This window comes from Platalea leucorodia (genome assembly GCF_965183815.1).
Source record: "Platalea leucorodia genome assembly, chromosome: 4".
In the NCBI taxonomy this organism is placed as follows: domain Eukaryota; kingdom Metazoa; phylum Chordata; class Aves; order Pelecaniformes; family Threskiornithidae; genus Platalea; species Platalea leucorodia.
In genome coordinates, this window is record NC_138826.1 from 71,102,990 (window position 1) to 71,128,908 (window position 25,919).

The window sequence follows — 25,919 nt, forward strand, 5'->3', positions numbered from 1 at the left end:
GGAAACTCGATCGCTTTGCCTTTAAGATTGCAAACTGAAAAAAAGCCAAATGCATTTCAGCAAATAATCCAAGGAACAGGGCTGCCAGAAACCCCCAAGTGAGAGCAAACAATCCTTATCTGGCAAAGTTTTATGTTACTTAACAACAGTGCAAGTTTAAAGGCATTTGTTTGTTTCTGTTACACACAAGGCATCTTTTCTGGGCGGATCCTGTTATTAGGGTCAGTCCCTGAGTATTTGTACCAGCACTTGTTCATCTTCCCACTTGCTCGACTACAGCCTGATTGCTGGAAATGGTGATTGCCAGTGACTGTAATTTTTTTCAGATCTGAGGCCTCAGAGCACTCAAGGAGGAGATAAATATCATTGTCTTATGCCGTTTGCCTTGTGACAGATGATAGAAATGTCGCTTTGCTCTTTTCCTCCCTGCCACCAGCCGTGCAAAATGAACAAGGGCATTGGATTTCAAGTCTGGTTGGCTCAAAGGAGGACTTTGTTTGCCGAGTCTAGCTCGAAAGGGCGTCAAAAGGACTGTAATCCCAAAGCGGGGGAAAAGAGGTGACCTTTTGGTGATCTTCTGGGGAAAGGGCGACAGTGAAAGTTCGGCTCTGTGACCATTAACTTGGCTCTGTAACTCAGTGTGAAGGAGTTAACCAAATGTCAAATGACTTGCACACAGGGAGCCCGAGAATCACTTATCAGCAATAGCCACACGGTGTTTATAATTCCACTTAGAAGAGGGACTGGCAGAGTTCCCTCTTTCTGTAGCGGCAAACCCTTAGGCACAGCCCCTCAGATGTGCACCAGGTTCACCCAGAAGTGACGGAGAAGCTCCTTTCCACCCCCTGCCTTTGGCTGGCAGGTCGGAGCCACCCAACTCTGCTGAGGCTGATAAAGCCCAGCACATGCCCGACGCCCTGCCCAGAGGCTCTTGCCCACACCGCTCACATTTGGCACTGCCCAAGAGGAAGAAAACAGGGCCACGTCACAGATCCCAGCCACTAAAACCTAAAAAAACCCCACACAGGACAATGTTTTGCTTCAAAGCCTTGCACCTGGCAAGGCAGTAGCCTGGGGTGGAGAGATGCAAATCATCACGGGGCTGAGCGCATTGCCACAGAGTCCACCTTGGCTTCGGTTGCAAATACAGGAGTGTTTCGGCTAGCAAACAAGCCGAGCCGAGGGCTGGGTTGTGGCTGGGTGGTGTTTTATCTTACTTCTTCCATCAGAATTGATTTGCATGCAAATTTGGACTTGGGTTTGGACTTTTAGACTGCTTAAGGTTAACTCATTGCAATATGTTAATCGCCTGCTTTCCCGGAGGAATAGCCATTGGGAGTTAGGGAGTGCGGAGAGCAGAAGTTGCTCTGCCAGCGGTGGGATGAACGGTCTCTGCCACATTCGTGCGCGGAGTCGCTGCAGGCCCAGTACATCCCTGCAGCATGCTCAGCTCCTTCCCAGCCTCGTCAGCCCCGCACATCATGCCCTGAGCTCAATCCCTCCCTCTGGCCCCAGAGAGGGGCAGGAAGCATCACAGGCCATGCGAGGAGCGGTGTCCGGCCGCCCCGCAGCCCGTAGGCACACAGGGGCACGCTCTGCTTTCTCCCTTTCTTCCCTCCCCTATTTCTGCTCATCATGGAGCTCATCCGAATTGCTTTGCTGTAAGATCCCTTCCTTCCTGCTGGATTCAGTTGAAATTGGCCGGTGGATTCAAACCGTATCGTGGGCGGCTGATAGACAGGCAGAGAGACAACATGATTGCGAGAGCTTCATTTCTGTAAGAAATCAGCCTAAAAATGACTCCTTATCCCAAGGGAGCTTGTCCAGCATCTCTCAGACTGAAATAGGCAAAGCAGAGAGAAAACACTACACAGGCAGCAATGGTTAGGGTGCTAATTCGAGACCCACAGTCAAATTTCTCCCCTACCACAGGCTCTCTGCTTGGCCTCCAGCAAATCACATAATTTTTCTAATCCTCTGTTCCTTTTAGCTAAAACAGAGCCAAAGTTTTGGGGTTTTTAACTCTTGGAGAGGGTATGATGGCTAAGTAAATTAGAAATCATGAGGTGCTTGGATACTACATCTAAGCCTACAGCCTCAGACTGGTGCCATCAAAGCACATACCATTAAAAAAAAAAGATTTCTGCTGCCTGGGCCCACAAGCCCAGCACCACATGGATCTGGAAACAAGGTCACGCTCGGGAGGAGGTACAGATACAGCTGCGTTGGGGTGAAGGAGGTACAGACGCATGCTATTGCATCTGGTAAAGTACTAGCACATGCTGAAACAACAGCCTTCTGCATCATTCTGCTCTGGGGTTAGCCTGGGGAAGAAGAGCAAAATCTTATCTTTCCTCACACAAAGATTGAAAGGCGAAGCTAAAATCCCCCCCAGATCTTTGCAGGGCGTAATACAGGGGCAAACACCTCCAGGGAGGCTGCGGGAGCCTGTCTCTCTAGTTAGGAGTACTCAGCATGGCAAACACTGTTTGTCACAGGACAGGGGAGCTGTGGTATTGCAGCTGCCTCTCCGTGAGCAGGGATGTTATTCTGCCTCTAGATTTGTGGTCTGATGTTCCTGAACATTTGCGATCTCTGGGCGAGCCCGTAAGCCTTTAGTTTTATCACATTAACATAGAGAAGTGTTGTCTGTCTTCAGACCTCTCTGGGGATAATATTTGAAGCAAAGGGATAATGTTTTGCGAGACAAGGAGGTCCAAAATAGTGATGTTTTCTTCCCATTAGTGCGAACCACCCCTTCTGTAATGGGTGTTCGCTGGCTGGAGGAAATGAATTGGTGGTTGCTGTCCATCCCTAATAGGATTTATACTCCTAGAGCTGAAATCACCCACACAAGCAAGGCTAATGCTGTCACTTGCCAGCCCTCTCTCTCAAAAAAAAAGCAGTCATGGACTTGATGCAAATTGAATCATGGCTGACAAATTCCCCCTGGGGATGCAGGAGCTGAGGGCTCCCTTCAAGCTCAGATTTCTGCTAGGGACCCATGGCTGTCCCGGAGAGCATTGCCCTGTGGGTGAGCAAACCTCATCCTGGACCCACAGAGATGGGGATGTTGTTGTCTTGCCAGTGTGTTCCCATTGATATGCTATTGCTGTCATCGAGATGCAGCCTTTCGGTGTCCTCATGGACTTGTGCTGGTGCAGTATTGTGTTCTGCCACAAAACGACCTCCCTCGTATGGTGACAACTTCACTTGCTGTATCGTTGTCTTCCTCCTCCATCCTCATTCCTTTCCCTCAGTACTTCTGCAATACTCCCAAGGCACTTCTGAATCCCGCTGACCTCTGGCTGCCTTTAGTCATCCTTCTAGCTGGGTTTGCAGCGGGGAAAATTCCCCTTCACTTATGCTGTCTCTCTGCCTAAGCTCTGACACAGTCTCCATCTTGGCCTTAAAACTCAAAATTAGGACGGCCCTTTCCCAAGGAAGCCCTCTCTGGTGCCGGCTAGCTAAGATGAGGAGAACAGGCAGAGCAGTCCGTGGGGCAGGCTCCTGTGCATCCCCATTGGGGTGCCGCGAGCACTGCTCAGGAGAAGAGGTGGTGGGAGTTTAACTGAGCTGCGTCTCCCCTTCTCCCCAGCAAGCCGCCCAGCTCGCCCATCCGATAAATGGCAGGTTGGAGGGGCGTTGGCACCGACGTTTTGTTTTTAATGCGCTGTTTTTCTGAATTCCCGTCGACTCGTGAGGAAGGGCGTACTCTGGTGCTGCTTCCTGTTGACCTCTCGTTAGCTCTTGGCCGCAAGGCGCAAGGTCCCACGCTTGCGTTTCAGCGTGTTTGTAGCGGTGCCATTCAGCCGGGGGGGCTGTTTTGGTTTGGCTCGGCTTTGTTTTCCTTTCCAAAGATGGGCCTGATGAGGAAGAAGGCAGGGAGAAGTTGAATTAAGAAAAGGCAGCTTTTGCGGTTGGGGCGCGGGATCGAGAGTCAGCAGACGCAGGTTCTATTTCTGGCACCGCAGCAAAACTTCACGGATGGCGCTGGGCAAGGCAGTTCGCACCTCTCCACCTCGCCTCGCCTCCCTCCCGCCGAGCAACGAGCGCTCCTGCCCGCCCGCCCGCCGGGGCGCGGGGGGCGATGCCGCCGCGCCGGCGGAGGGGGCCCGGCTCTGCCGTAGGGCTGCGGGGCGCCGCCGCGGCTCTGCCTCGACCCCGCGGCATCCTTGGGGGGCACCGCCTGGCCCGGCACTCGCTACCGCAGCCCGCTCGATAAAGCACCCTCGGCCTGGCCGGGGACCGCCGGGCTCCCCCCTGCAAGGCGCTGCTTTGTGCGGGGAGCGGCCGGGCCGTGCCCCGGGGGGGCGGGCGGCGGCGGCGGCGGCCCGGGGGGCGGGCGGGCGCGCCGGGGGAGGAGACAGGCGGGGAGGAGGGCGGCACAAAAGGGGCTGCTGCAGCCCTGCCCGCCGCTGCCGGCGGGGCTCGGCTCGCCTCGGCTCCGCGTCGCATCGCATCCTTTCCCGCGGCCGGGAGGAGGTGGTGCCGGGCCGCTCCGTTCCGCGGCGGAGAAGGAGGAAGGCGGCGGGGGGCTGCGGGCTCGGCTCGCCTCGCCTCGGCCGGCGCCGAGCCATGCCGGGGGCCGGCGGGCGGGCCGGGGGCGAGCGGCAGCCTCGCCCCGGCGGGGGCCCGGCGGGCACCGACGCTGCGCCGGCCGGGGGTGAGTGCATGGGCGGGCGGGCGGCGGGGCTGGGGGCGGCGGCGGGCAGCGCACGGCCGCTCTCCCTGCTTTCCTCCCCGGTGGAGCCGCCGCGGGGCTGCGGGCGGCGGCGGCGGGACCCCCTCGGTCCGTCCCCCACCCGCCGCTGCCGCCACCTGCAAGTTGTGCCTCGGCCCGGGGGTGCGGCGTCATCCCCTGCGGGCGCTGCCGGAGAGGCTTCCCCCGCCGAGCCCCCTCCTTCCCGCTCCTTATTTATTTATATTAGTGTTATTTTTTTATTCTCTCCCCTCCCGCCCCCCCCCCCCCCCCCCCATAATCCCGGCATCCCCTGCTAGGGAGCATCGGCGGTGGGGAGGAGGGAGGCGACGCCGCCAGCCCCCTGCCCGCCGGTGCGGGCTCGCCGGGGATGGAGGCACCCCCGGCCGGGGCACTGCAGCGAAGGCCCATCTGCTGCCCCTGCTCGGCTTGCGAGGAGGGCACGGGCCGGGGATGCGTGCCAAGCCTGCAGCAAGCGAGAAGGAGTAACAGGAGTGCGTGCGTGGGAGGGAAAGCATACATACAAATGGATGTGTATGATCACCATCAAACGGCCCCTCTCCCCCTACTCCGTCTCCATGTCGGATTGCTACAATCCCCGCGTTGGGGGCTGGCTGCAAAGGGACGTGGGCACCCGAGTTCTCCCCGCTCGTGCAGGGCTGTTGGGTTGTTTGCAGGCTGGAAATAGCTGTATGTCCTGCCGGAGCGGCACAGGCTGGCGTAGCTCTGTCCTTGTGAGAGTTTCGCTCCCTGGGTGAGCGTGACAAGGGTGATGGGGAACGCGGCATCTCCTGCAGCTCTAGACTTGCTCAGACAGCTCAGCAAGGGAGGGAGCGTGGAGCAGGATGGAAAGAGGCTCCTCAGTGCCTCAGCCTGTGGTTCTCCTCCGGGGATTTCTGCAGGCTGCGTTTCCGTGAGCTGCGCCTGGGTCGCTCAGGAGCCCTGCCTGTTTTATAGAGCTGAAGCTGGGGTCTTGCACCTCTCCCTTCCACCCTAGGGCCCAGCTTGCATCAGGAGAGAGCCTCCCCGGCTTCTAGCACACAGTGTTGGTGCTCAGCACCTCCCCTCCCAGTGAATGGCCCTCCAGTTAACTCCAAATCCCTCCCCTTGAGTGGGAAGTTCAAGCCTCTAAAAACACTCAGTGGCACCACTGCTAACAAGTATGACTTGAGTCACCAGGAACCCACAGCCTTGTGCAAACTGAATTTCAAATTCCCGCCTACTCCTGCCCCTGTCTCCCCCACCCTAGCAGGGTGTGAGTCAGCAGGAACTCTTCAGGCCCCCTACCCAAAAGGTGGCTCTCGTGCTTTCTAATCCCACCTGCAGAAGTGGTATTCGAGTCCAGCTGGAGCCTGTGACTTAGGAATCACTTGCAAGTCCCTGTTGCTGGAGCCTGGTTGCTGCCTGCTCCTCTGGGAAGAGCTGAAATCAAACAGGACCTGCCATTGCTTGACCCTCAGACAGCGGAGAGCCATCTCGGAGGGGAGGGAAAACCAATAGGGCCCCCGCCCCCAGCACACCTCCAGTTTCCAAAGCCCTCCTAAACACAGCCATAGTAACTGTGCTGGTTTTTTTCAGCCTCAGTAGTAGTGCCAGGAACACATCCTCCAAGCTGGGGTGGGAGAAGAGCAGTCCTGTGAGCCGTTCCCGGGGAGCCTGCAGCCTCCCTGTAACAATATAAAGCAGACTTTGAATGAAAGCAATTGCAAACTGCAGAACAGGAGTGAAGCTGTGACTCTGCCACTGCATGTCATAAAAGTCCCTGTAAGATTTATAGCCCCTTTACAACCTCAGGTGATTTTGCAGTAGTGGTAAGAAATCCACTGCAAGGTATAACATTCCCTCCCTGTGAGGACTCTCGGTTATACCTGCATAGCTTGTTTATTAATGCCCTGGATATGGCAATTATATCCTTAGGAGAGGGGAGGGATTCTGGCTAGCTGCAGGTGAGTTTTCTTGCCATGCTCCTAATGCAGTGGCCCAGCTGCTGCCTTTTGTGCTGGCATACCTTTGGTCTGAGGTGCGCAGAGTGTGGGAGACCATTTCCAAACTGGGTCCAGGAGCTGAACTGCTATCTGCCTGCCTGTAAATGCTGGTAAGGTTGGAAAAAAGAGAGTTGCCTGTGTGGCACACAGGCGTTGCCTTAGTAGGGAGGTCAAGAAGAGGAGGTGGCAAATAGTGCATGTATTTGCACAGATGTTAGCTTCAGGGGATGCTCACAACTGTAAACATTTATCTAGAGTACTTGTCCCCAACATGAGACAGGGATGGCTGGTCTGGAGGGTCGCTGGGGCAGCTCTGTGGTCGCAGAGCCTGCTTAACCTAGGCCAAGCGCGCAGCAGCAAGCACGGATGCACTCAGTGTGTTTGCCCGGGGAGCGTACCTATGAAGTTTGTGTGCTCATGCATTTCCCATACGCCTTGTGTTTACCTTTCTCCTCCTCCTCCCACGCGCAACAAGTACGGTGTGACTTTGTGGCCTGCCAGATTGGTGTGACATGCTTATTGCATGTTTTTAAGGGATGCTTGTGTGACAAACATGGGTGGGTGTTTGCTAGGTGCATGTAGCAATGCACACAGGTCCTGCTGGGTGCCCTTCCCGTGGAATGCGTGGACTTTTGTAGAGTTTATGCCTGCAATAAATTTGGCATTTATAAACAGTCATGGGTACAGGAGTTGTTCAGGACAGTGCGTGTAAATGTTGTTGCGCATGTTCAGTGCGTGAAGGGCACCTTAGGGCAGACAAGTTTCTCTGTCCCTCCCTTGCTTTGACCTGCCAGCAAGCAGAGATAAACTCTTATCTCATGGCAGGGTTTGTAGCTGAGTTTTCAGTTTGCTGTGTCTGAGCCTCCTCCTATCTTGTGAATAGCATTTTTAAGGTGCACCTGCTATCACAAATTGACGTCTTTCCTCCCCCCCCCCCGCACTGGATCATAACAGCGGAGGAAGAAAGTGGGGCAAATTTGGTGATGGATAGATGGGGCAAGCTGGGCCAGCATTCATTCCTAAAGGCTGATTAGGTTTTAGGTGGGGTTAGTTGCTCTAAAATGAGCCCTTTGTACATTGTTGGAATCTGTGACCCAATCAGTGGGATGTAGCTGGAGGAGGTGGTGCTAACAAAGGCTGGTACAGCTGACAATAACTCGAGCAGCGAGGATGGCGGAGGGGGTACTGGCTGGCACAAGAGGCATCTTCACATCTTTAGGTCAGTGTAAGGTGTCTCAAAGGGCTGGCTCACATTATCAGCCCTGACTGTAGAAGTAGAAGAGCGTGGCTAGTTGTCCCCACCTGCTTTTCCTTACTGTCACCCGCCAGTTCTGCAACAAAAGATCAGGCTGCATTGCATTTGTCCTGATGATAGGATGGCATCTTGTGGTACTACAATGAAGCATTACAGTGGGATCTGAAATCTGGGGAAGGTAGGCACATGGGTCAGTGCAATGCAAGGGGACATGGGGGTATGTCTGAGGAATGCCTGCTGTTCCCCATCCTGGATGTTCGTGGAAAGGTGGTGACACATCTGCAGTGCACGCGTGGATTGTGCTGTCGGGTCAGTGCTGCAGGCTGGCCTTGAGAAGCCTTGGCAGAGCTGCGTGGAGTGGGCAGGCCTGGGATCGTGCGCAGCTCCGGGTCATGTTTGGGGTGCTTTGATAGAGTTAAGCGAGTGTGTTGCTAGGGCTGGGCGGTGCGGGTCAGGGTTGTGCTGCAGTAGCAATGCTGGGTGGGGTGCCAGGACCAGTTGCTTGTCTCAGGGGCTAGGGCAGAGTTGCAGTCGCAGAGCTGCGGAGTTTCACCCTCTCCTGGAGGAGGTGGGAAGAGATGCCGTGTGCTGGAGCAGCAGGGTAGGGTGCACAAGAGCACTCCATGCCTCTGTCCTTGTGAAATGGACTCCGGTTGCAGCTCTTGGGAAGGCAGAAACATGATTTCTTTGCCTTCCCTTTCTGACTTCTTTGTGCTCCCTGCAGTGCAAACCCTTTACTTCCCTTGAGCTTCTCCTGAAGCACAAAAGGTACCTCCTGCTCTTGAAACCTCTGAACACCTGGAACAGGGCGGGTATATTTTTGTGCTCAGAAACTTGCCTGGTAGAGCTGATCAGTGAAAGGGAGCGTAGCACTGTGCTCCAAGCTCTCATCAGGCAGGCTGAGGGAAGAAGCAGCATGAAGGGAACTGGCTGCCTTACAAAAAGCGAGGGCTTGTTCTTGAGCCATGATTTAGGAAGTGATTATTCCCTGCTTCAGGATAGCAAAAGTTACCTGAGCTGCTCACTGTGGGGGCCTTGGCCTTTCATACCGAGATACCCCCCCTCTGGTTGAATAGGCAGCTTGATGAACTCGGTTAACATTCCCTGTTTCCCCAGATAGGCCAGTGTCTAAATAGGCTTTCCGCGCCCCCCCCCACCCAATCAGTTGTGGCTGTGGTGTATGACCAAACTGAGCCCTGCCAGTGGTCTTTTTTCAGCCTGTAATGCACAAGCTGCAAGCAGCAAGAGAGGCCGATGTGGCTGTCCAGAGGGGGAGAGGCAGTGGGGGCAACTCCTCTGTCTGAGGCATGTCTCCATGCCACTTTATGGCAAAGATTCTCTCCAAGGGCCTCAAAGCAACCCATTAAGCTTCTTTTAATTAGGCAGGCCCCTTACCTGGAGGTAGAGAAGCGTCTCTCCCCTTTCCCACCCAGGGAAAGCGAGGCGTGGAGCGAGGCTGCGGTGTGCCCGGTGGCACGGGCAGGGGCTCCGCAGGAGAGCGACGGCGGAAGCGCGACACTTCCCGTACTGGCTTCGCTGCCGTCCGTCTCGGATGTCCTGGAGAACGGCTGGGTGCGGGTGCCAAGCCAGGGGTTATTGATAACTTTCTAGTCACTGCTTGGATCCTGCCGCCCTTTGCAGATAGCGCCTGCTTCTTGATCTGCTGCCTAATCTATAATCCCAGCTCCCTGCCGCCTTTCCCTAGGAGTGCTGTTTTCCCCTCGGTGTGTAAATCTTACAGGTTGGGCTAGGGTTAGCGAGCAGAATCAGACTCTGTCATCTCTTTAAGGCTTTGGGGTAATTTTTGTCTCGGGATATTGCTGCATGTGCCTTGCATGATACCAAAGCTGCAGCAAGCAGATTTGAAGCATACCGAAAGACTAATGCAAATTAGACCCGCTGCATAACGGCTTCAAGCAACTGTGAAACCTGTGATCTAAACGCAGGTATCTGCTACGCTGACTTTATCTGCGTTAGGATCCCCTGTTTTAGCATGCAAATACTGGAACTGAACAGAAAGCAAGAGAGACAGCGTGGCAAAGAGACATGAAAGGGAGTCTCTCCGCTAGATGCGGAGCCCTTTAAGAAAGAAGGGGAAGGTAAGCTAGAGCCCTGAGATTTTAAGCGGGTTGTGCTGAGGCTGAAGAGAGGGCTACGGTAGCGCTTTGGATTCCTCCTTCCCCTGGCACGAATGCCTCTAGCTGGGCAGCAAGGAGAAGGAGGAGGACGGAGGCCTCTGCAGACTGACCATGTTGGGCACGACAGACCTCGGAGGCTGCGGGAGCCGGGAAAGGTAGGCCTTTGGAAGAGGGGTTTGCCCACGCAGGGGCTGGGAGCGGATGGTGCTCGCTGCGTACGAGGAAGTCCTGTTTTTGCGGAGCTCGTAGGGCGAGGGCCGGCTCTGAGGCAGAGCAAAGGGTAGGGTAAATCAGGAGAACGGTGCCCTGGAGTGATCAGCGTGAGTTGCACGCTGTTATTTAATGACCCCATTGCCGAGGGAAACCTCGGTGGCCCTGATATTCAGGGAGGCAATATCTTCTGAAGGCAAAGGAGTGGGGCAGAAAAGCAGACCGAGATTCTGTCTGCTTTCAGCTCAGCCTTCTCTGTGCATTACTTGTGCTAGCGAAACTGTTCCTTCTTTACTGCCTCCAGAGCATTTTCAGTTCCTTTTTCGCCTTCCCACCTGCCCCAGCAGTCCTCTCCTCCCCGCCTCGCTGTGCCAGTGCTGTCCAGCTGCAGCTCTCGCTGGCTGACCATGATCGATGGAGGCAAGGTGTACCAAGCAGTCTTGCTTGAAGGGGACGTGATTTGCTGCTTTTCTTCTGGGGCTGTGTGAGGTCTCTGGAGAAGAGATGGATTAAAGGAATTGCTGTTTCCCCATCAGCCCTGTGTCCCCAAATACATCTTGTCGTGCTGTTGTTTGGTGCAGGCCTGACTGTTAGCAAGTGGCTGTTGTGCTCTCAGATATGTGCTGTTGGCAGAGAGCCTCTGTGGCCTTGAAATCCCTGTCTAGCAGCAACTTTTGGAGGAAGGGTTGACCACACCTGCATTCAGCTTGGCCAGGGTGACGATGGGATTGCTTTTGCATAATTTAGCAGTCTCTTGAATTATTTATAGTGCAGTTGTGCTCTGGAACAGAGTCTTCTCACTTCCCGTGAGCACGGGGAGGGAGGGAGGGAGGGAAGTTTGTCAGGCATCCAGAGTCTATCACTTAGTGATGAGGAAGTGTTGTGGGTTTCCTTTCTGCCCATGTTTGTTTGCATATCCCTCTGTGCAGTTGAACTGCCCTGAAAATCCAGTTCTGGTTTCCACATCACTCAGGTTTGTGGTACTGTGGAGCATCTCCGTGGCTTCGGACTGTGTGAGAGGTTCCTGAGTTGGGAGCCTCATCTTTGAGGTGTCGAGAGGGTGTCAAGCTGGAGACGGTGAATCTGGTGCTTGGATTTGGTCCCTGACTCAATTACAGTGCTGTGCTGTGGAGCCGGGGCAGGGATCAGCGGAACTGCTCTCTAAAATATTCAGGTGCTTGAGAGCATTTTTTTCTTTCAAAGGCCCATCTTGTCCTGCCAAAGTGTTTTTTAGCTTTGGCATGACACGGTCCATTGGGCTTTACAAGACATCATCAGGACCTGAAGACTTGAAGGATCAGGTGGTTGAGCAGCAAACTGTGCAGCTGAAATTCCCATCATTTCTCAGTGATTAAACCCTGGAGAGCAACCAGTTGAGGGCAGAGGGAGACTGGGGCAGGTTTTTTACAGGCTCTTGCAGCAGAGGAGCATCGTGAAGATGAGCTGGGCGGGCTGAGCATGTGCACACACACACACACACACCCCCAGCCACACATGAGCTTAATGCACTTTGGCCCTCTGCCTCTCTGTGGCAGGTTGCTCTACCATGCAGATGGGCTGTCCTGCTCCTGCCCCGCTTGTCCTGGCAACTTCAACATGGCTGTGCCTCCTTCCCTGCATTGCACATCCTTCTCATTCACTGCCAATTTTCATGATGTGCTTACACATTAGGTTTGTCTTCCTCTTCTCCTTCCTCTCTGACCTGGCTGTGGCAGCTGACTTCTCAGAAACAGAGTTGAATATAAATGTTTGTGTTACTGAAGACCTGAAAGGGGAGGGAAAGGGCTGAGGGTGGAGAGGGGAAGGAACTTGGCCTGTAATCAAGTGATTGTGACAGTAAACTGCTCTGTCTACTGTACTGTTGAGCAGAAATGCTGTTTCCCTGCTTTTATCTGCACAGTGTCAGTTTGTGGCTTTTGCATTTGGGGAAGAGTTGGCCAGGCTGTCACCAGATGTCCCTTGGACAAGCTGTGCTGTCCCACCTGGTCCTGGCCTGATTCTTGGGTTCTTCAGCCTGAAACAAAACCCATTCTTTCATTGAACTGTTTTACCGCATGTCAGGGATGGTGGCAACTGGCTAAATGCAAAATTCTTCCTCATCTTTCTCAAGAAATAAGGCAATCTAAGGGAAGAATGTGAAGACAAATGGTCCCAAAACCTGTGTGATGTCCAGGATGGCATTTGATTTCACTGATGAAGACTTACTCTCTCCCTTCTTCCCCATAGACCTGTTCCCAGTCCTTTCCACTTGGTTTAATCTGGAGATCAGGGTACTGCTTTGCTTAGTGAAAGGGAATGTTTGTAGAGAAGAAGTAAACATATTGTTGAGACCCAGGCCTGCTGCAATGCCTGTAAACAAGATCCAGCCATCTGTGGGAGGCAGAAGAGAGATTTATGTGACCCTGAGTTAAGTGCATTAGGAGGCTTTTGATTTCATTCTGGGAAACTGCCCCTTTTCGTGGTACCATATGCCTATTACCGGTATAGAGCCGTTACTGAAGATTTGATTTGTGTGGATTTAATCCGAGGGGCTGTGATGCTGCAATCAGAAGGATTACATAAGCAGGGGGCTGACTCTGCAAGCCGGAGCCCGAGGTGCTCTGCAGAGCCCCTGAGTCTGTGCCCTTTGTCCACCCCAGAGGTGGGAGTCCGGGCTGATTCACTTCTGCCTTGGGGCAAGGCATTGAAGAGCTCTCTGCCTATCAGCGCTTTCTTTCTGAAAATAATAACAAAGTGAAGTGGCAGCGGGGGATCCAGGCGGCACTGTGTCGAGGTCTTGCCTAAGTCTTGAAAGAGGAAATGAAGAACAAAGGCAGAAGAGGCAAATAAATAAGGGTCTGTTCTTGGTCCAAGAAAAATTCCCATGGGTTCGTGTAACATTCTCGGGAAGATGTGACACTCCCAGGGCTGGAGTTAGTTTTTGAGAAATAAAAGGAAAGGGGAAAGAGGTGAGAGACTGCGGAGGCGGGGGTCAGGGATGGGGAGGAGAGAAGGAGGGAGAGACACCCTAGAGAAACCTCTCAGCATGGAGTCAGGTTTCTCCGGCTGTTCCCGGTGAAGAGGGGTTAATGCTCTTTGCATGGGATTGGCTGGTCACCAGACATTCAGAGAAGAGGGGGATCCGGGGGCTGCCAAGCAGGACCCCTGTGGCCTGAAAGGAGGGGGAGGAGTGGAAGGAAGAGGCTGGGAAGGCTCTTCCAAACAGTAATAGATCGGCTACTGTGGGAAAGTGAGTGCACTGCCAAACCCCAAGTGGTTGGTGATGGATGGGGGAGGAAGGAGGGTGGGGATGGAGGACTAGCTCTTCTCTGTGGCCGCTAGGATCTTGCTGCTGTTCCATGGCCTCTCTTTATTTATTGTCTTCCTGGGGTTTAACTACTCCCCTCCTCGATCTGTCTTGGAGAGCTTTTATCCCGGGGATGCACAAACAACTGCCACCCGCTTCAAAAATAGCTGGAGGCAATGTGGTTTCTGCCTGCCTGCCTGCCTGCGTGGGTCTGTGCACTCTACCCATCACCATGGCATCAAGCGCTTCTTGCCTTTTTCCCTTCTTTAACCACCTCACTCCGGGCCCATGGGGCCCCCACCTCACCTTCTTATGGGCTGTTCAACCTGCATCTCCCTATTGCTTGGGCCATCGCCTGCTCCCCAGGAACTCTCCTGCTTTCCTTTGCACGGGGTTTATGTGCATGGTATGACATGTCTGCAATGTGCTCTTCATCTGCGGGCCCTCAGTTCCGAGGGTAATCTTGATGGCCCATTTTGGTGCTCTTCTCAGGGTTTGTGACTTCTACTCCGCTTGCTTGGCATGCATGGACTGCCTGCCAGGGTCTGCTTTGAAAGCAGTTACCTGCTGCTGCTTCTTCCAGATCCCTCCTTGAGATGTGCTCCTTCCCTGATGCTGCTGGGAGGAGCTAGGAAGCTCATGGTAGTTGAACAGTGCTTAAAAAAAACTCCTGTAATTTTGCATGTCTGAGGGGACATCTATATGATACCACAGTTTTGGTGAGAAGCGAACTGGTGAAATAATTTAGAAAGTTTCTGCTGGTCAGCTGCCTGTTCCCATGCCTAGGCACTTTTCTTGAAGTTTATTTTTAACCCAGTTAGATCTGCTGCTGATTTGGCTTTACAAAGCAGACTTTCATACGATTGACAACTTGAATTCATACAACTGACAACTGAGGGGTGGTGAGCTGTGAAGGTGGTGAGTGAGGGGAGAGAACCTATGAAACACCAGCGTGTGTTACGACATGCCTCGCTTGAGGTCTCTGAAAGCGTCATTTTCTTTTATCCTCAGACAAAATGGTTTTGTCCTGTGCCTGTCTGCAAGACGCCAAGACTAGCTGGGAGTTCTCGCATACTTCTTTGATTACCCCATGGCCTGTCTGAGGACATAAGTTGGTTTTTTTGTGTAGTTTTGTCCCTTTTTCCTTTCCTATTCCTTGTCTCATGATGGAGCATTCCTTCCCTGTAAGACACCAAAGTCAAGAAGCAAAGCAACTGGCCAACTCCATTTTGCACTGCTGTAACTGCTGCACACTTGAAGCAGTGAGCAGCAGCAGTACTGTATTTGGCTGAGAGAAAGGCCTTGCGTCCTTGGTGTGTGTGTACTGCAGAGTGCAATGAGCAATGCCTCAGCTCACCCTCTGATGTCCTGAGAGACCTGATCTTGGAGCCAAGTGGTGATGCAGTCTTCAGGGCCGTCACAGCAGTCTTCGTGGAACCAGATGTTTTGAGGAGACAGTAAGCAGGGTTGAGGAAAAGTCCTTCCAGGATATCAGGCATAAGTGAAGGAGAGAAGAGGATAGGAGAAGTGCCGCTTCTCCTTTTGCGGAAAGAGCGCCTAGACTAGTGGTGCTGAGAAATTAAAACTGTGGCTTCTAAGAGTGTCTGAAGGATCAGAGTGGGCTGAGGCATCTCTGGAACCATGGAAATCCCTATGGTGAGACTGGCTTTAGCTGGAGAGGGATTAGTTACAAGGGAGCCCAGTACAGCTGAAGGATACTGAGAAGAGCACTTGATAGATTCCAGTGGAGTTGGAAATCCAGCTTGAAGTTTTCTTTAGTATGCAGTACTGTACCCTTGTGATGTCCAAGTACTTCTTGGATAAAATTAAATTGGTGTCTCATAGGCCGTTACTGGATTTCAGTAGAGTTTTCTAGTCTTCTCCAAGCAGATCTTCTTTTAAACCGGGGGCTGGAGAATTATATAATTATGCTGCTATTAGTATTATGGTAGTTACAGTAAGAACAATCTGTTCGAGTGGAGGGTTTTATAATGGACTCTGAAGGTGTTCAGATGCTGGTCTGTTCTGCTGACTTTTGGAAGATCAGTCTTGAGCCAAAATCCTGTCAACAAAGACCACTTTATGTCCAGGTCCCGTGTGCTCTGTATGAAGGGTTAAGATCTGCTTTGTCCCAGAGCATGCAGCTATCTTGTTGTAGCTGGAGATGTGGTATCTAAAATAGACAAGGCTTAGTCCACCAAAGAGCAGGACAAGACACTTGAGAGAAGAGTTGAAACAGTGAAAGCCCATGGAAAGTGTGGAGTCCAAAGGTACTGTGGTGCCAGGAGTTGAAGAGGTGAGCAGCCACCGTACTTAAAAAGCTGGAGGCTTTGTATTGCATCCACCTTGGTTTCTGTATGCAGCAGATAGTAGCTACTGGCATGGAGCACTTTGGTTTCCTGCAAGAGCGTGTAGAAGACACATGTTTTCTTTTTGACCACAGGTGCTTCTGGTCAGTTGAGGCCCAGCAAGGCCTTGCATGCAATCCTGAGGCTTGTGGTTGACATGATGTACATCATGTGTCTGACTTCAGTGGGAAGGGGAAGGCAATGCCTTGGTTTCTCAGCTGTGCTCTCACTCTTCCCTGGCCAACCTCACCTTAGCCTTGTGTAGATTCCCTCTTTAGCTGTCGTTGTTGTTGTTGTTGTTGTTCTTGATCCAGTTTTCTTCCTGGCTTGATGACAACCATTAATGGTGTGTGGATGGCAACTCTGGAAGTCAAATGGATGCTATGGTGGCACCCTGTTGAGAGTGGTCACATTATATCTCTGCTCACCTACCTGTTGAAAGGGAGGGAGGATGCTTAGGACAAAGCCTGGCTCTCCTTTAGCCTGACCTTACTTGGAGAGTAGCTGTGCTGGATGGCTTGCTCCAGCTGGTTGTGCTGGCAGCAAGTCAGTGGCACCTTGTGGTTAGTTGCCTCGAAGCTGCAAAGGAAACACGTAGCATGAGGTATTGCTGTTCTGCATTAGCACTGTGGGCAGCAGCTCTTGAAGGTCGCAGAGGAATGTTGTATTCCGTCCTTGAAACTTGAACGGAAGCCGATACGGACCTGCCTGCATTCAAACCACCTCATACTGTGACTCTGCCAGAACTTCCTGCTGATATCCTCCTAGCTCGCAGTCCCTAAAAACACCATGGCGTCCTTCACGGGAGAGAAATGCTGAGCCCTAGCTACCTTCTGGTACATCCCGCTTCTCTCCACTTTCCCTGCCGTCCAGCTTTGTAGGATAATCTTCTCTTCCTATCCTTAAGCAAAGCACAGTCCTGCTATCCCTGAGCTAGTCACATTTCCGTTGTAGACAAATAGTAGGTTTTATAGTTTCCCCTTACTTTTGTGGGTGTTTGCAGGACAAAAGTAACTTGAGATTTTTAGAGTGTTTTGAGGTACTGTGATCCCAATACGTGTTGTGATTCCTGTGCCCCGTGGATGGCAGGTAGACCTAGTACTTCAGAAGTGTGGAGCCTGTTCATATGTCTCTAGCTGGAGCAGAGAGAGAGTTTGGCCCTCAGTGTGGAGTGGGGGATGGAAGTCATGCTGGACTTTAATCTGCTGTGTGAAAGCAATGCTAATTTGAATTGTTGCTTTGTGTTGAAGTGTCTGAGTGATGGGCAAATATGTTACTGCATGGGTGTTATGGGGTAACTTTAGGCAGAGCAGATGAGCATCTCTGTATCAGGGGGAAAAACAGAAGCTTCTACTCTGAGTTGTCCTCCACAGCAGCTTTTCTCCTGTAACCACAGGAGAGGTCTAGGGTGTCTTGAGCCCCATGCCCTAACAAGATGGAGTGTGGGGTATCGTGCATCCAGCGGCCTGTTGCTTGGCCTCTTGCCAGTGTCCTCCAGAAGAGAACATTAGGACTGGTGAACTGCCAGCTCTTAGCAGTGCATATATTTCTCTCTGGCTCCTTGAAAAATCAGGATATGATTTCAAGATGGTATAAATCAACTGGTCACTTGATATAATGGCAAAGTAAAATGGTAACAGGTGCCTGGGGATAATGCATATGCATACCTCTTCTAGCTTTCCTCCTTCTCTGAAAGCCCTTCCCCTGCATGGTAGAGACATAACTTCAAGCAAGGAAATATCAAAGGGATCCCTGACAAAAAGAAGCTTTCAGCTTGTGTTGCTGAGACTGAATGTTGCTGAAGCAGTTTATAACTGTGTGTTGCCTAAAGAGCTTTGTCTTAATGGAGCTGACTGTCCATACCCCTTCTGTTTTTTTTCTTCTACTTGAACATTAAAGCTTTTCTTGCTGTTGTTTTTAACCTGGCAGCAACTTGATCACTCTCCCTGAGATCAAGTTGACTTTTTTTCCCCCCTCCTCACTCAAAATTGTCAGAAGGGAAATATCTTTTCTTGCTGTTTTATATGTTCCTGGTAACTGATGGCTGCTTTGTGACAGAGCAGCTGGGCTCTTTTATGACAAGCTGAGATGTCTCCCTGACTGGTACCTCCTTTCTCATTTCTACCCTACGTAAATGTTCTGGATGGGGAAGGTGGGTAATAACATCTTCCTCCCCTGCTGGCCTTTGTCTCCAATTAGCTACCACTCAAAGGCACATCTTTCACTGCAGTGCTGATCAGAGGATAAGGGAAGGGATACGTGACTGATGGTTTTTAGCATCTCAGCCCACCCAAGGGTGCATGAGTGCTCTCCACTCCCTGGCAGAGGAGTCCCTGGCATGTGAGAATGGAGGCGGTTCCCAGGGAAGAGGTTTTGAAGAGGGCACAGCTTGCTGCTTTGCGTCCCTCCTTTTAGGAGGGGATAGGAAATGTGTTCATGTTCCCACTCCCTAACAAAGGCAACTGAGCAGTGAAAATTGCCTCCTGGGACATGTCAGCAGCGAAACAGCAGAGGGTACTGCAGGGCCAGCTTGCTTTGGCAGAGCTGCTGGGGGGGGCTGTGCGCACCAGCCCGGCTCTCCCAGGCACAGACTGCAATAACAGGGAGGCAACGCAGCTGTGCACGGGCTGAGTTTTTCCAGTGGGTGCAGAGCTGTGTGCTGAGCCTGGCAGACACGGACGTATGCAAATGTCAGGTGAGGAAAATATGCTTTACTTCCTAAAACTATGTGTCCTGCTATGTTGACATGGCACACCACATCCCAGAAAGTGAAGCAGTTCGTTGAATGTCAAGAGTTACGACCTTTTGTCTGGGAATTTACCATGGCATGTGGAGGATCACAGCCATCTGGGAAGAAGATGATGTGCCTTGTGTGACTCCTTCAGCACCTGTCCTCTGTCCTGGGCTGGCCCAGAGGAAGCTGGCTGCCCTGCATTTGTGTGTCCTGTAGGAACTGGAGTGAAACCAGCATTACCTGGCAGCCATTGGGATTGCCTTATTGGCGCAGCCCAGCCGATCATCTCGCCTAGGTTTCGGTGTCTGAGAGAGTGACCTGATGTCTGGAGGTAATGCCTTGGAGAAAATGCAGGACACCTGATCAGAGAAAGCTGTACTAATTTACCAGTGAGGGACATTTTCTCCTGACAGCCAGTCACTGCTAACTCAGTATTTTCAGCTTCCTTGTGCCCTTTTCTTCCCCACACTTCAAGACAGAGCAAAAACTGGTGACATGCAAGGAAAAGGCACTGGATGCTTCTCGACCTTGCAAGTGATCTCGCTGCTCCAGCAAGACATTAATGGAGCCTCAAAAAAAAAATGCTTCTCAGGGGGCCCCTTGTTTTCTCCCCATGAAGAAAGGTTGACAGCAAGCCCCAGGATGGTCCTTTATGGCTTTGAACAGGATAGCATCCAGCCCCTTCATGGCTGGACTACTATGGAGATGGCCTCCCACCAGCCAGGCCATGGCAGGTGGGTGCAGGAGGCAAGGGCCTGCCCCAGTGTGGTCCCCTGAGGAGAGCCGCCATTTCCTCTTTCCCAGCCTGCCTGACAAGATGGCCTCCTGGAGGTGCACAAAGCCGGGACCTTGCCCCTCCGCTGACCTGTGTCATGTCAAAGTATATCAAAACCCATAATAAATATTAACGAATAGGATCATGCTCTCCCTTTTTTTTTTCTTTTGATTTTTCCGCCCCCCCCCCCCCCGCTCCCTCCCATGGCAATGCTGTAACTTTTCTGCCAGCTTCAGGACTGCAGCCCCCCCTTTCAGAGCTTGGCATGGGACTTCTCATGCTGCCCCCCAAGCATGGGAGATGGCATTGGTGGACAGTGGTTCTCACTAAAAGATGACCATAAAGTGTCCAGAAATGCTTGTTGCTGAGCTGTAAGGTATAACTGCAGACAACCCCTCTACTAAAGTCCGTACCGGAGGCATCTGTAGAGAGCCAGATATGTTTTCCTTTGGGCAGTTGCCATCTGTCTAAATGCTTTATAGCTTTTCACTTCAGTATTAAATTCTCTCCAAGTTAATCAGTAAACACGCTTTGCTGTATTTTAGTTAATACCCTCTGAAGCAGTGGGAGCGGGCCAGGTGCTTCTTCCCTCCGCTCCTGCCCCAGGACACGTGTCGGCTCCGAGGAGCCCCGGGACAGCCCCTGCCTGGGGCTGGTGGCGTGTGGCGGCTGCCTGTGCTCCCCAGGATGGGGGACCGCCTCCTGCAAAGGTGTCGGCGGGAGGGTTTATAAGTGATGGCGTAGGGTGTGTGGTGCCTCTCAGGAACTTTGGCCCTGGGAGGGCGACGGTGCTGGGGTGGGGAGCATGTCGTGGAGAGGGCATAGCGGTGCATGGGGCTCGGAGGGGGTCTCTGCCTCTTAACCTACTGCTGCATGGAGGGTTTCATGCTCCAGGGAGGAGAGGACGGCCTCCACGTTGCAAAGGGCTTTTGGATGACCTTGTTCCCCTGCCCGCCTTCGCCCAAACCTTCCCTTCCCTAAACTGCAGAAGGCGAGTGCCTTTTCTCCTATTCCTTGGCGAAACATTGGGTGAGCTTAATTTTTTTTCTTCCTTCCCCCCTCCCCCCCTTTTTCTGGATTGTAGTCTTCAATCACTTCTCTGCCTGACAGCAGCTCTGTGCTCCCTGCCTGGGCTGGAGGAGGGGAGGTGGTGTAGGGAGAGGATGAAGACAATATTTCGTGTTGTTTGGAGGGAAGGGCTCTACAGTGCTGGTGTCTTGCTGGCCTGATGTGGATCTGTCATGGTGGCACAGTAGTACCAGTGCAGACAGCTAGGTGTTTATTTTAGCTGCCTTTATCCAGATGCAAAAAACCCTCAGCATCTGGTCCACAGAAAATGAAAAGCAAAGGGCAATATTTGGAGATACAGTGGACTTGAGAAGGATGGGAGAACAGTAAAAGTGACAGAATCTTGATTTTATTTCTCTTTTCCTGTTCCCCATGTGAACTTGGGTAGCATTGCCTAGGAACAAGGGTGGTTTTTAGGGCGTGTGTTGAGCAAACATTGAAAAGATCTGGGGAGCGTAGGTGTTTTCCTGGCTCTGGCAGCCTGGCTAACGATCTCGGTCCTTTAAAACTGCCTCTCTTACACCGGTCATGTTTCAACCGTGTACCCCCTTCTCCCTCTCGTCCCTCCTGCTCTCTGCTCTCCATCTTCCCCCAATCCTCTGGTGATGCAGGGCATGAGGAGGCCTACATTGATTTTCTTTCTATCCATGCATAGGAACAATTCTGCCAAGTGCAGTGAGTTCACTAGATCATGAATTCCTGTTATTCTGGATTTCCTGTCTTTTTACTCTGTCACCAGTGCCTTTCTTGTCTTTGTGAGTTTGTAAGGCTCACCGATCTAGAAGAGCTTCAGCTTGGTGTAACCTAGCCCAGGCAAAAGGCCCAGTGAAGATGGCAGAGGGTGGGGGGGAGAGTAGTTCTTGGATTCAAGTCTCAAAAGATGCATGCTGAATTTGGACCAGCTTTCTGCCATCCCTGACCTGTTTTCCTACCAGTGGTAAACTTTTTGCACCTCAGTAACTATTGAATGTGACTTTCCTTTTCATGGCTTTTCCACAGGATGAAGATGAGACGCCATAAGCTCTTTCTGACTCTCTGCATGGCTGGTCTCTGCCTCATCTCCTTCTTGCACTTCCTCAAGGCCCTTTCCTATGTCACCTTCCCCCGGGAGCTGGCTTCGCTTAGTCCCAACCTTGTCTCCAGCTTCTTCTGGAACAATGCCCCTGTCACACCTCAGGTCAGCCCTGAGCCAGGGGGTGCAGAGTTCCTCCGCACACCCCTGTACTCCCACTCCCCCTTGCTCCAGCCCCTGCCTCCCAGCAGAGCCAGCGAAGAGCTGCACAAAGTCGAGTTTGTGCTGCCGGAAGACACAACAGAATATTTTGTCCGTACCAAAGCTGGCGGCGTTTGCTTTAAACCAGGCACCAAGGTGTTGGAGAAGCCACCTGTGGGAGGGCGGCCGGAGGAGCGAGCAGATGGCGCAGCCTCGGGGCGGCCGGCTCGCAAGCCGCTGAGCGCCAGTGGGACCAAGCGGCGCAAGTGGGTGGAGTGCGTGTGCTTGCCGGGCTGGCACGGCCCCAGCTGCGGGGTCCCCACTGTGGTCCAGTACTCCAACCTGCCCACCAAGGACCGCCTCGTGCCGCGGGAGACCCCCCGACGGGTCATCAACGCTATCAACGTCAACCATGAGTTTGACCTGCTGGACGTCCGCTTCCACGAGCTGGGAGACGTGGTGGACGCCTTTGTGGTGTGCGAGTCGAACTTCACGGCCTACGGAGAGCCGCGGACTCTCAAGTTCCGCGAGATGCTCCTCAACGGCTCCTTCGACTACATCCGCCACAAGGTGCTCTACGTCTTCCTGGACCACTTCCCCCAAGGCGGCCGCCAGGACGGTTGGATTGCTGATGATTACCTGCGCACCTTTCTCACCCGGGACGGCATCTCTCGCCTCCGCAACCTGCGCCCGGATGACGTCTTCATCATCGATGATGCTGATGAGATCCCAGCCCGTGACGGCGTGCTCTTCCTCAAGCTCTATGATGGCTGGACGGAGCCCTTCGCCTTTCACATGCGTAAGTCGCTCTACGGTTTCTTCTGGAAGCAGCCAGGCACTTTGGAGGTGGTCTCGGGCTGCACCATGGGGATGCTCCAGGCTGTCTATGCTACCGACGGGATCCGTCTACGGCGCCGCGAATACTACACCATGCCTGGCTTTCGGCAGTATGAGAACAGCACAGGACACATCCTGGTGCAGTGGTCGCTGGGCAGCCCCCTCCACTTTGCTGGCTGGCACTGCTCCTGGTGTTTCACCCCAGAGGGGATCTACTTCAAACTGGTGTCAGCTCAGAATGGGGACTTCCCCCGCTGGGGTGACTACGAGGATAAACGAGACCTCAATTATATCCGGGAACTGATCCGGACTGGTGGCTGGTTTGATGGTACTACGCAGGAGTATCCCCCTGCCGACCCCAAGGAGCATATGTATGCTCCCAAGTACCTGCTCAAGAACTACCAGCGGTTCCGCTACTTGTTGGAGAACCCATACCGAAAAGCGGAGGGCACTGGGTGAGGCCACCAGGGCTCACGTGGGAAATCAGAACTTCATGACAAAGGGAAAGAGTCGGGTGTTTTTGTCTGTTCCTTTCTTTTTTTTGTCTTATTTGGTTCTGGGTGGGGTGTGCCATTTCTCCAGGGCCTATGCCCTCCCTCCCTTCCTCCTTCCCTTCATCCCAGGGGATGTCCCATGCCTGGGGACACGGATTCTTCAGTCACGTGAAGGGAGGCCTGGGCAGGAGGAGGAGAGATGTTGGGGACCTACTCTGGCAGTAGTGTAAAGACTCTCCTGCATCTCCCGGACCTCTCCTGCTGGCTGGAGAGAATCTCTGCAGCCAGCTGGCAGATTTTACTCTGGGGGAGGCTGGGAGGGTCCCGTGGGGAGAGAGGGCAGCTGTTCCTGTCCACCCTCGTCCTTTGTGGAACGGAGCAAGCACAGATGCGAGCCTGGGCTATTCAGTGAGCGTGTGAGTCAGCAGGCACAAAACGATGCGAGTGGTCACGTGTGCAGATGTGTGTCACAGGCGTTTTTTGGATGACTGAATGTGCAAAAGCATCTCAGTATGCCTTTATTTTTTGTATACCTCTATATTCAGAGTATTTTGGGGAAGGGAAATACTTTGCTTCCAAGGCGTTCTCCCCAAGATGTGGCCTCCTCCCACAGGCTTAATGTGTCTGTCCTGGGCTGTATCTTGCCCTGATGCTCTACCAATCCTGGAGCAGGCAGATGGGAAGCAGAGGAGAGAGCTGGGGTTTTTTTGGTGTTTTTTTTTTTTTTAAACTCCTTTTTCACCCCTGCCCTCACAACACTGCACTGGCTTGGCCCACAGAAGCTGAAGCATCTTCCCTGCAGTACATGCTTCTGTTGGGGCTGGGATAAGCTGCAGGGGACTTAATCAGATGGTGGGAGTGTATGTTTACAAGTGCATGGTTTCTGATGTGCATGAGTGCTAACATGCATGGTTTTGGTATGCACGTGGGCGTTCGTTACCAGTTTTGGGGGGGGAATGGGACATAGTTGGGCTTGGGTAGGCGTGCTTTCAGGAAATGATGGGATCCAGAAGCTATGATCTCTGTCTCGACATGGATGACTTTTTGGGGAATTCACAGGAGAGGGCCAGGGACAATTGGCTCTGCATAGCAGTGCTATACACGTGGGACCATTGCGTGCCTCTCTGGCTGCCTCTGCAACCCTGTGGGCTGTGCCTGTTGCAGGGCTGCTGCTTACATGTGCTGGCTATTCCTTCTTGCTGTGGGGTAAAAGGGAGAGGAGAAGGGCAAAGCTCCGAGTCAGCGATGGGTGTTGTGGGGGAACACAAAACCTGTCAAGGCACAGGATCCATCTGTCTGTTCTTAGGGTATGAGGGAGCTCGTGGAAAAAGGGGCCATGGGCAGACTCCCCCTGGGGCCAAGAGACTGTTTGGGGACCATCGTGCAATCCAGAGAGCATGTGCAGCCCACATGTGCAGCTTAGGCCATGCAGACAAGGCCATGAAGAGGAGAGGGGATCTAGGAGGACATTAGTTGCAGCTGGTTGGGCCAGTGTCTGCTCAGAGTTTGCCAGTGATGGATAGTCAGGATCTGGCCTGTTGCTGTATTGGATTGTTTCAGCTCATTGAGGAGGCAGATCCATGTCACCACCCTTACCACCCTTCCTTAGCAGATGGCTTGATGTGGTGCCCAGAGCCTAGGCTGTAGTGGGCAGAGGGTGAAAAACATGATGAACTTGCTCTGTGAGCCTTGCAGTGGAAAGACTGGCTCATGTTCCAAGCAGAAAAGTGAGGATCATGTGGAGGAGGAAAACGCTGGCATAAGGAAGAGTGACTCTGACATGAGGCCAGCTGTGCTGAAGCAGGAGGGTTTCCATTGCCATTAACTCACTCCATTGGGGCTCCATATTCCTGTGTTGTCCAGCCCATTCCCACCCTTGTGCCTCATTCCTATCTCTGTATCTCTCTTTCACCCTCCTATTCCCCTCTCTAAAGAAGTGAAAAACATAAGAAAAATAACTCGATTGCCTAATAAGTCTGAGACTGGAACAGAATGAAGATGAACGTGTTTTTCTGATCAAACTGAGATGGAGTTTATCTATCTTGGCTCCTTCCACATCTTATGTGCCATAATGCCTGCTTAGAAGAACTGAAGGAACTCTTTTTTTTGTTGTTTGTTCTTGTTTGTTTGTTTGTTTTTTTAAATCACTGTTCTCACTTCTGCTGTGTCTTCCCCACAGGTAGAAAAGCTTTTGGGAACTGAACAGAGGGAGAAGCTTTGGTAGGCAGAATGCTCTTCCCCCCAAGGGAAGCCGTGGCTCTTCTAAGTCCAGACTTGTTGATGCAGCAGGAGGGACTCTTGTCACAGTCATGGAGTCCTTGTGCCAAGCAGATGCATGGAGATCTAGGGCATAGAGAGACTGTAGAGAAATGGGGACCCAGCTGAGAAAGGAAGAGCCTGCGTTGAGCAAGATAAGAGCAGTAGCACTAAGGCTGCAGCACGAGGGGAACGTGCTTTCCCCAGGGGCAGCTGGAGGAGAGCAGGTGTGTTAGCTCATGGGATTCAGTAGCAGAAAATATGGAAGGAAGAAGCTATTTTTCATTTTTACTCTTGGAAGGGAGCCTGAGATCTACTCTCAGACCTTTGGCTTTGCCTTATCTCAGTGACAACAACACAAGCCCCGTGCCAGGCCTTGCTGAAGACAGGAAAGAGAAGTCAGTCTTTGCATGGGTGCTTTGGCAGCACCAGAGCCCTGTGAAGCAGGGGATAAAGTGCATGTGTGCTGAGGCTGAACCTCATTGTATTCTACAGTGGGACCAGCCTCTCCCCTTATACCAGCCCTTCCTGTGCATGGGCATCCTTGGGGATTTTTAGTGCACTGCAAGTCACGTTTTCATCGCTGAGGTATAGCCCTTGTCTCTTGGGAGTTTCAGA

General features: G+C 52.6%; 1 protein-coding gene across 3 annotated transcripts; it reads left to right on the plus strand.

Annotated features, from left to right (window-relative positions):
* The first annotated feature begins 4,428 nt into the window (after positions 1–4,428).
* On the plus strand, positions 4,429–25,134 carry MGAT3 (beta-1,4-mannosyl-glycoprotein 4-beta-N-acetylglucosaminyltransferase). Of its 3 annotated transcripts, none has more exons than XM_082310046.1 (2): positions 4,429–4,666; positions 21,501–25,134. In XM_082310046.1, exon 2 carries the CDS (start codon positions 21,502–21,504, stop codon positions 23,008–23,010), a length of 1,509 nt encoding a protein of 502 aa, XP_082166172.1. In that variant the 5' UTR covers positions 4,429–4,666; position 21,501; the 3' UTR covers positions 23,011–25,134. The 3 variants fall into 3 exon arrangements, with proteins under 3 accessions (XP_082166172.1, XP_082166171.1, XP_082166173.1); XM_082310045.1 differs by lacking the exon at positions 4,429–4,666 and adding an exon at positions 10,062–10,235; XM_082310047.1 differs by lacking the exon at positions 4,429–4,666 and adding an exon at positions 19,639–20,462.
* The last annotated feature ends 785 nt before the right edge of the window (positions 25,135–25,919 follow it).

What these genes read in the sequence shown, in the direction of transcription:
- MGAT3 (XM_082310045.1), top strand. Translation starts at nt 10,192, where the DNA reads ATGTTGGGCACGACAGACCTCGGAGGCTGCGGGAGCCGGGAAAG. An exon ending in GGCTGCGGGAGCCGGGAAAG is followed by an intron (nt 10,236 to 21,500) that starts GTAGGCCTTTGG and finishes GCTTTTCCACAG; the next exon opens with GATGAAGATGAGACGCCATA.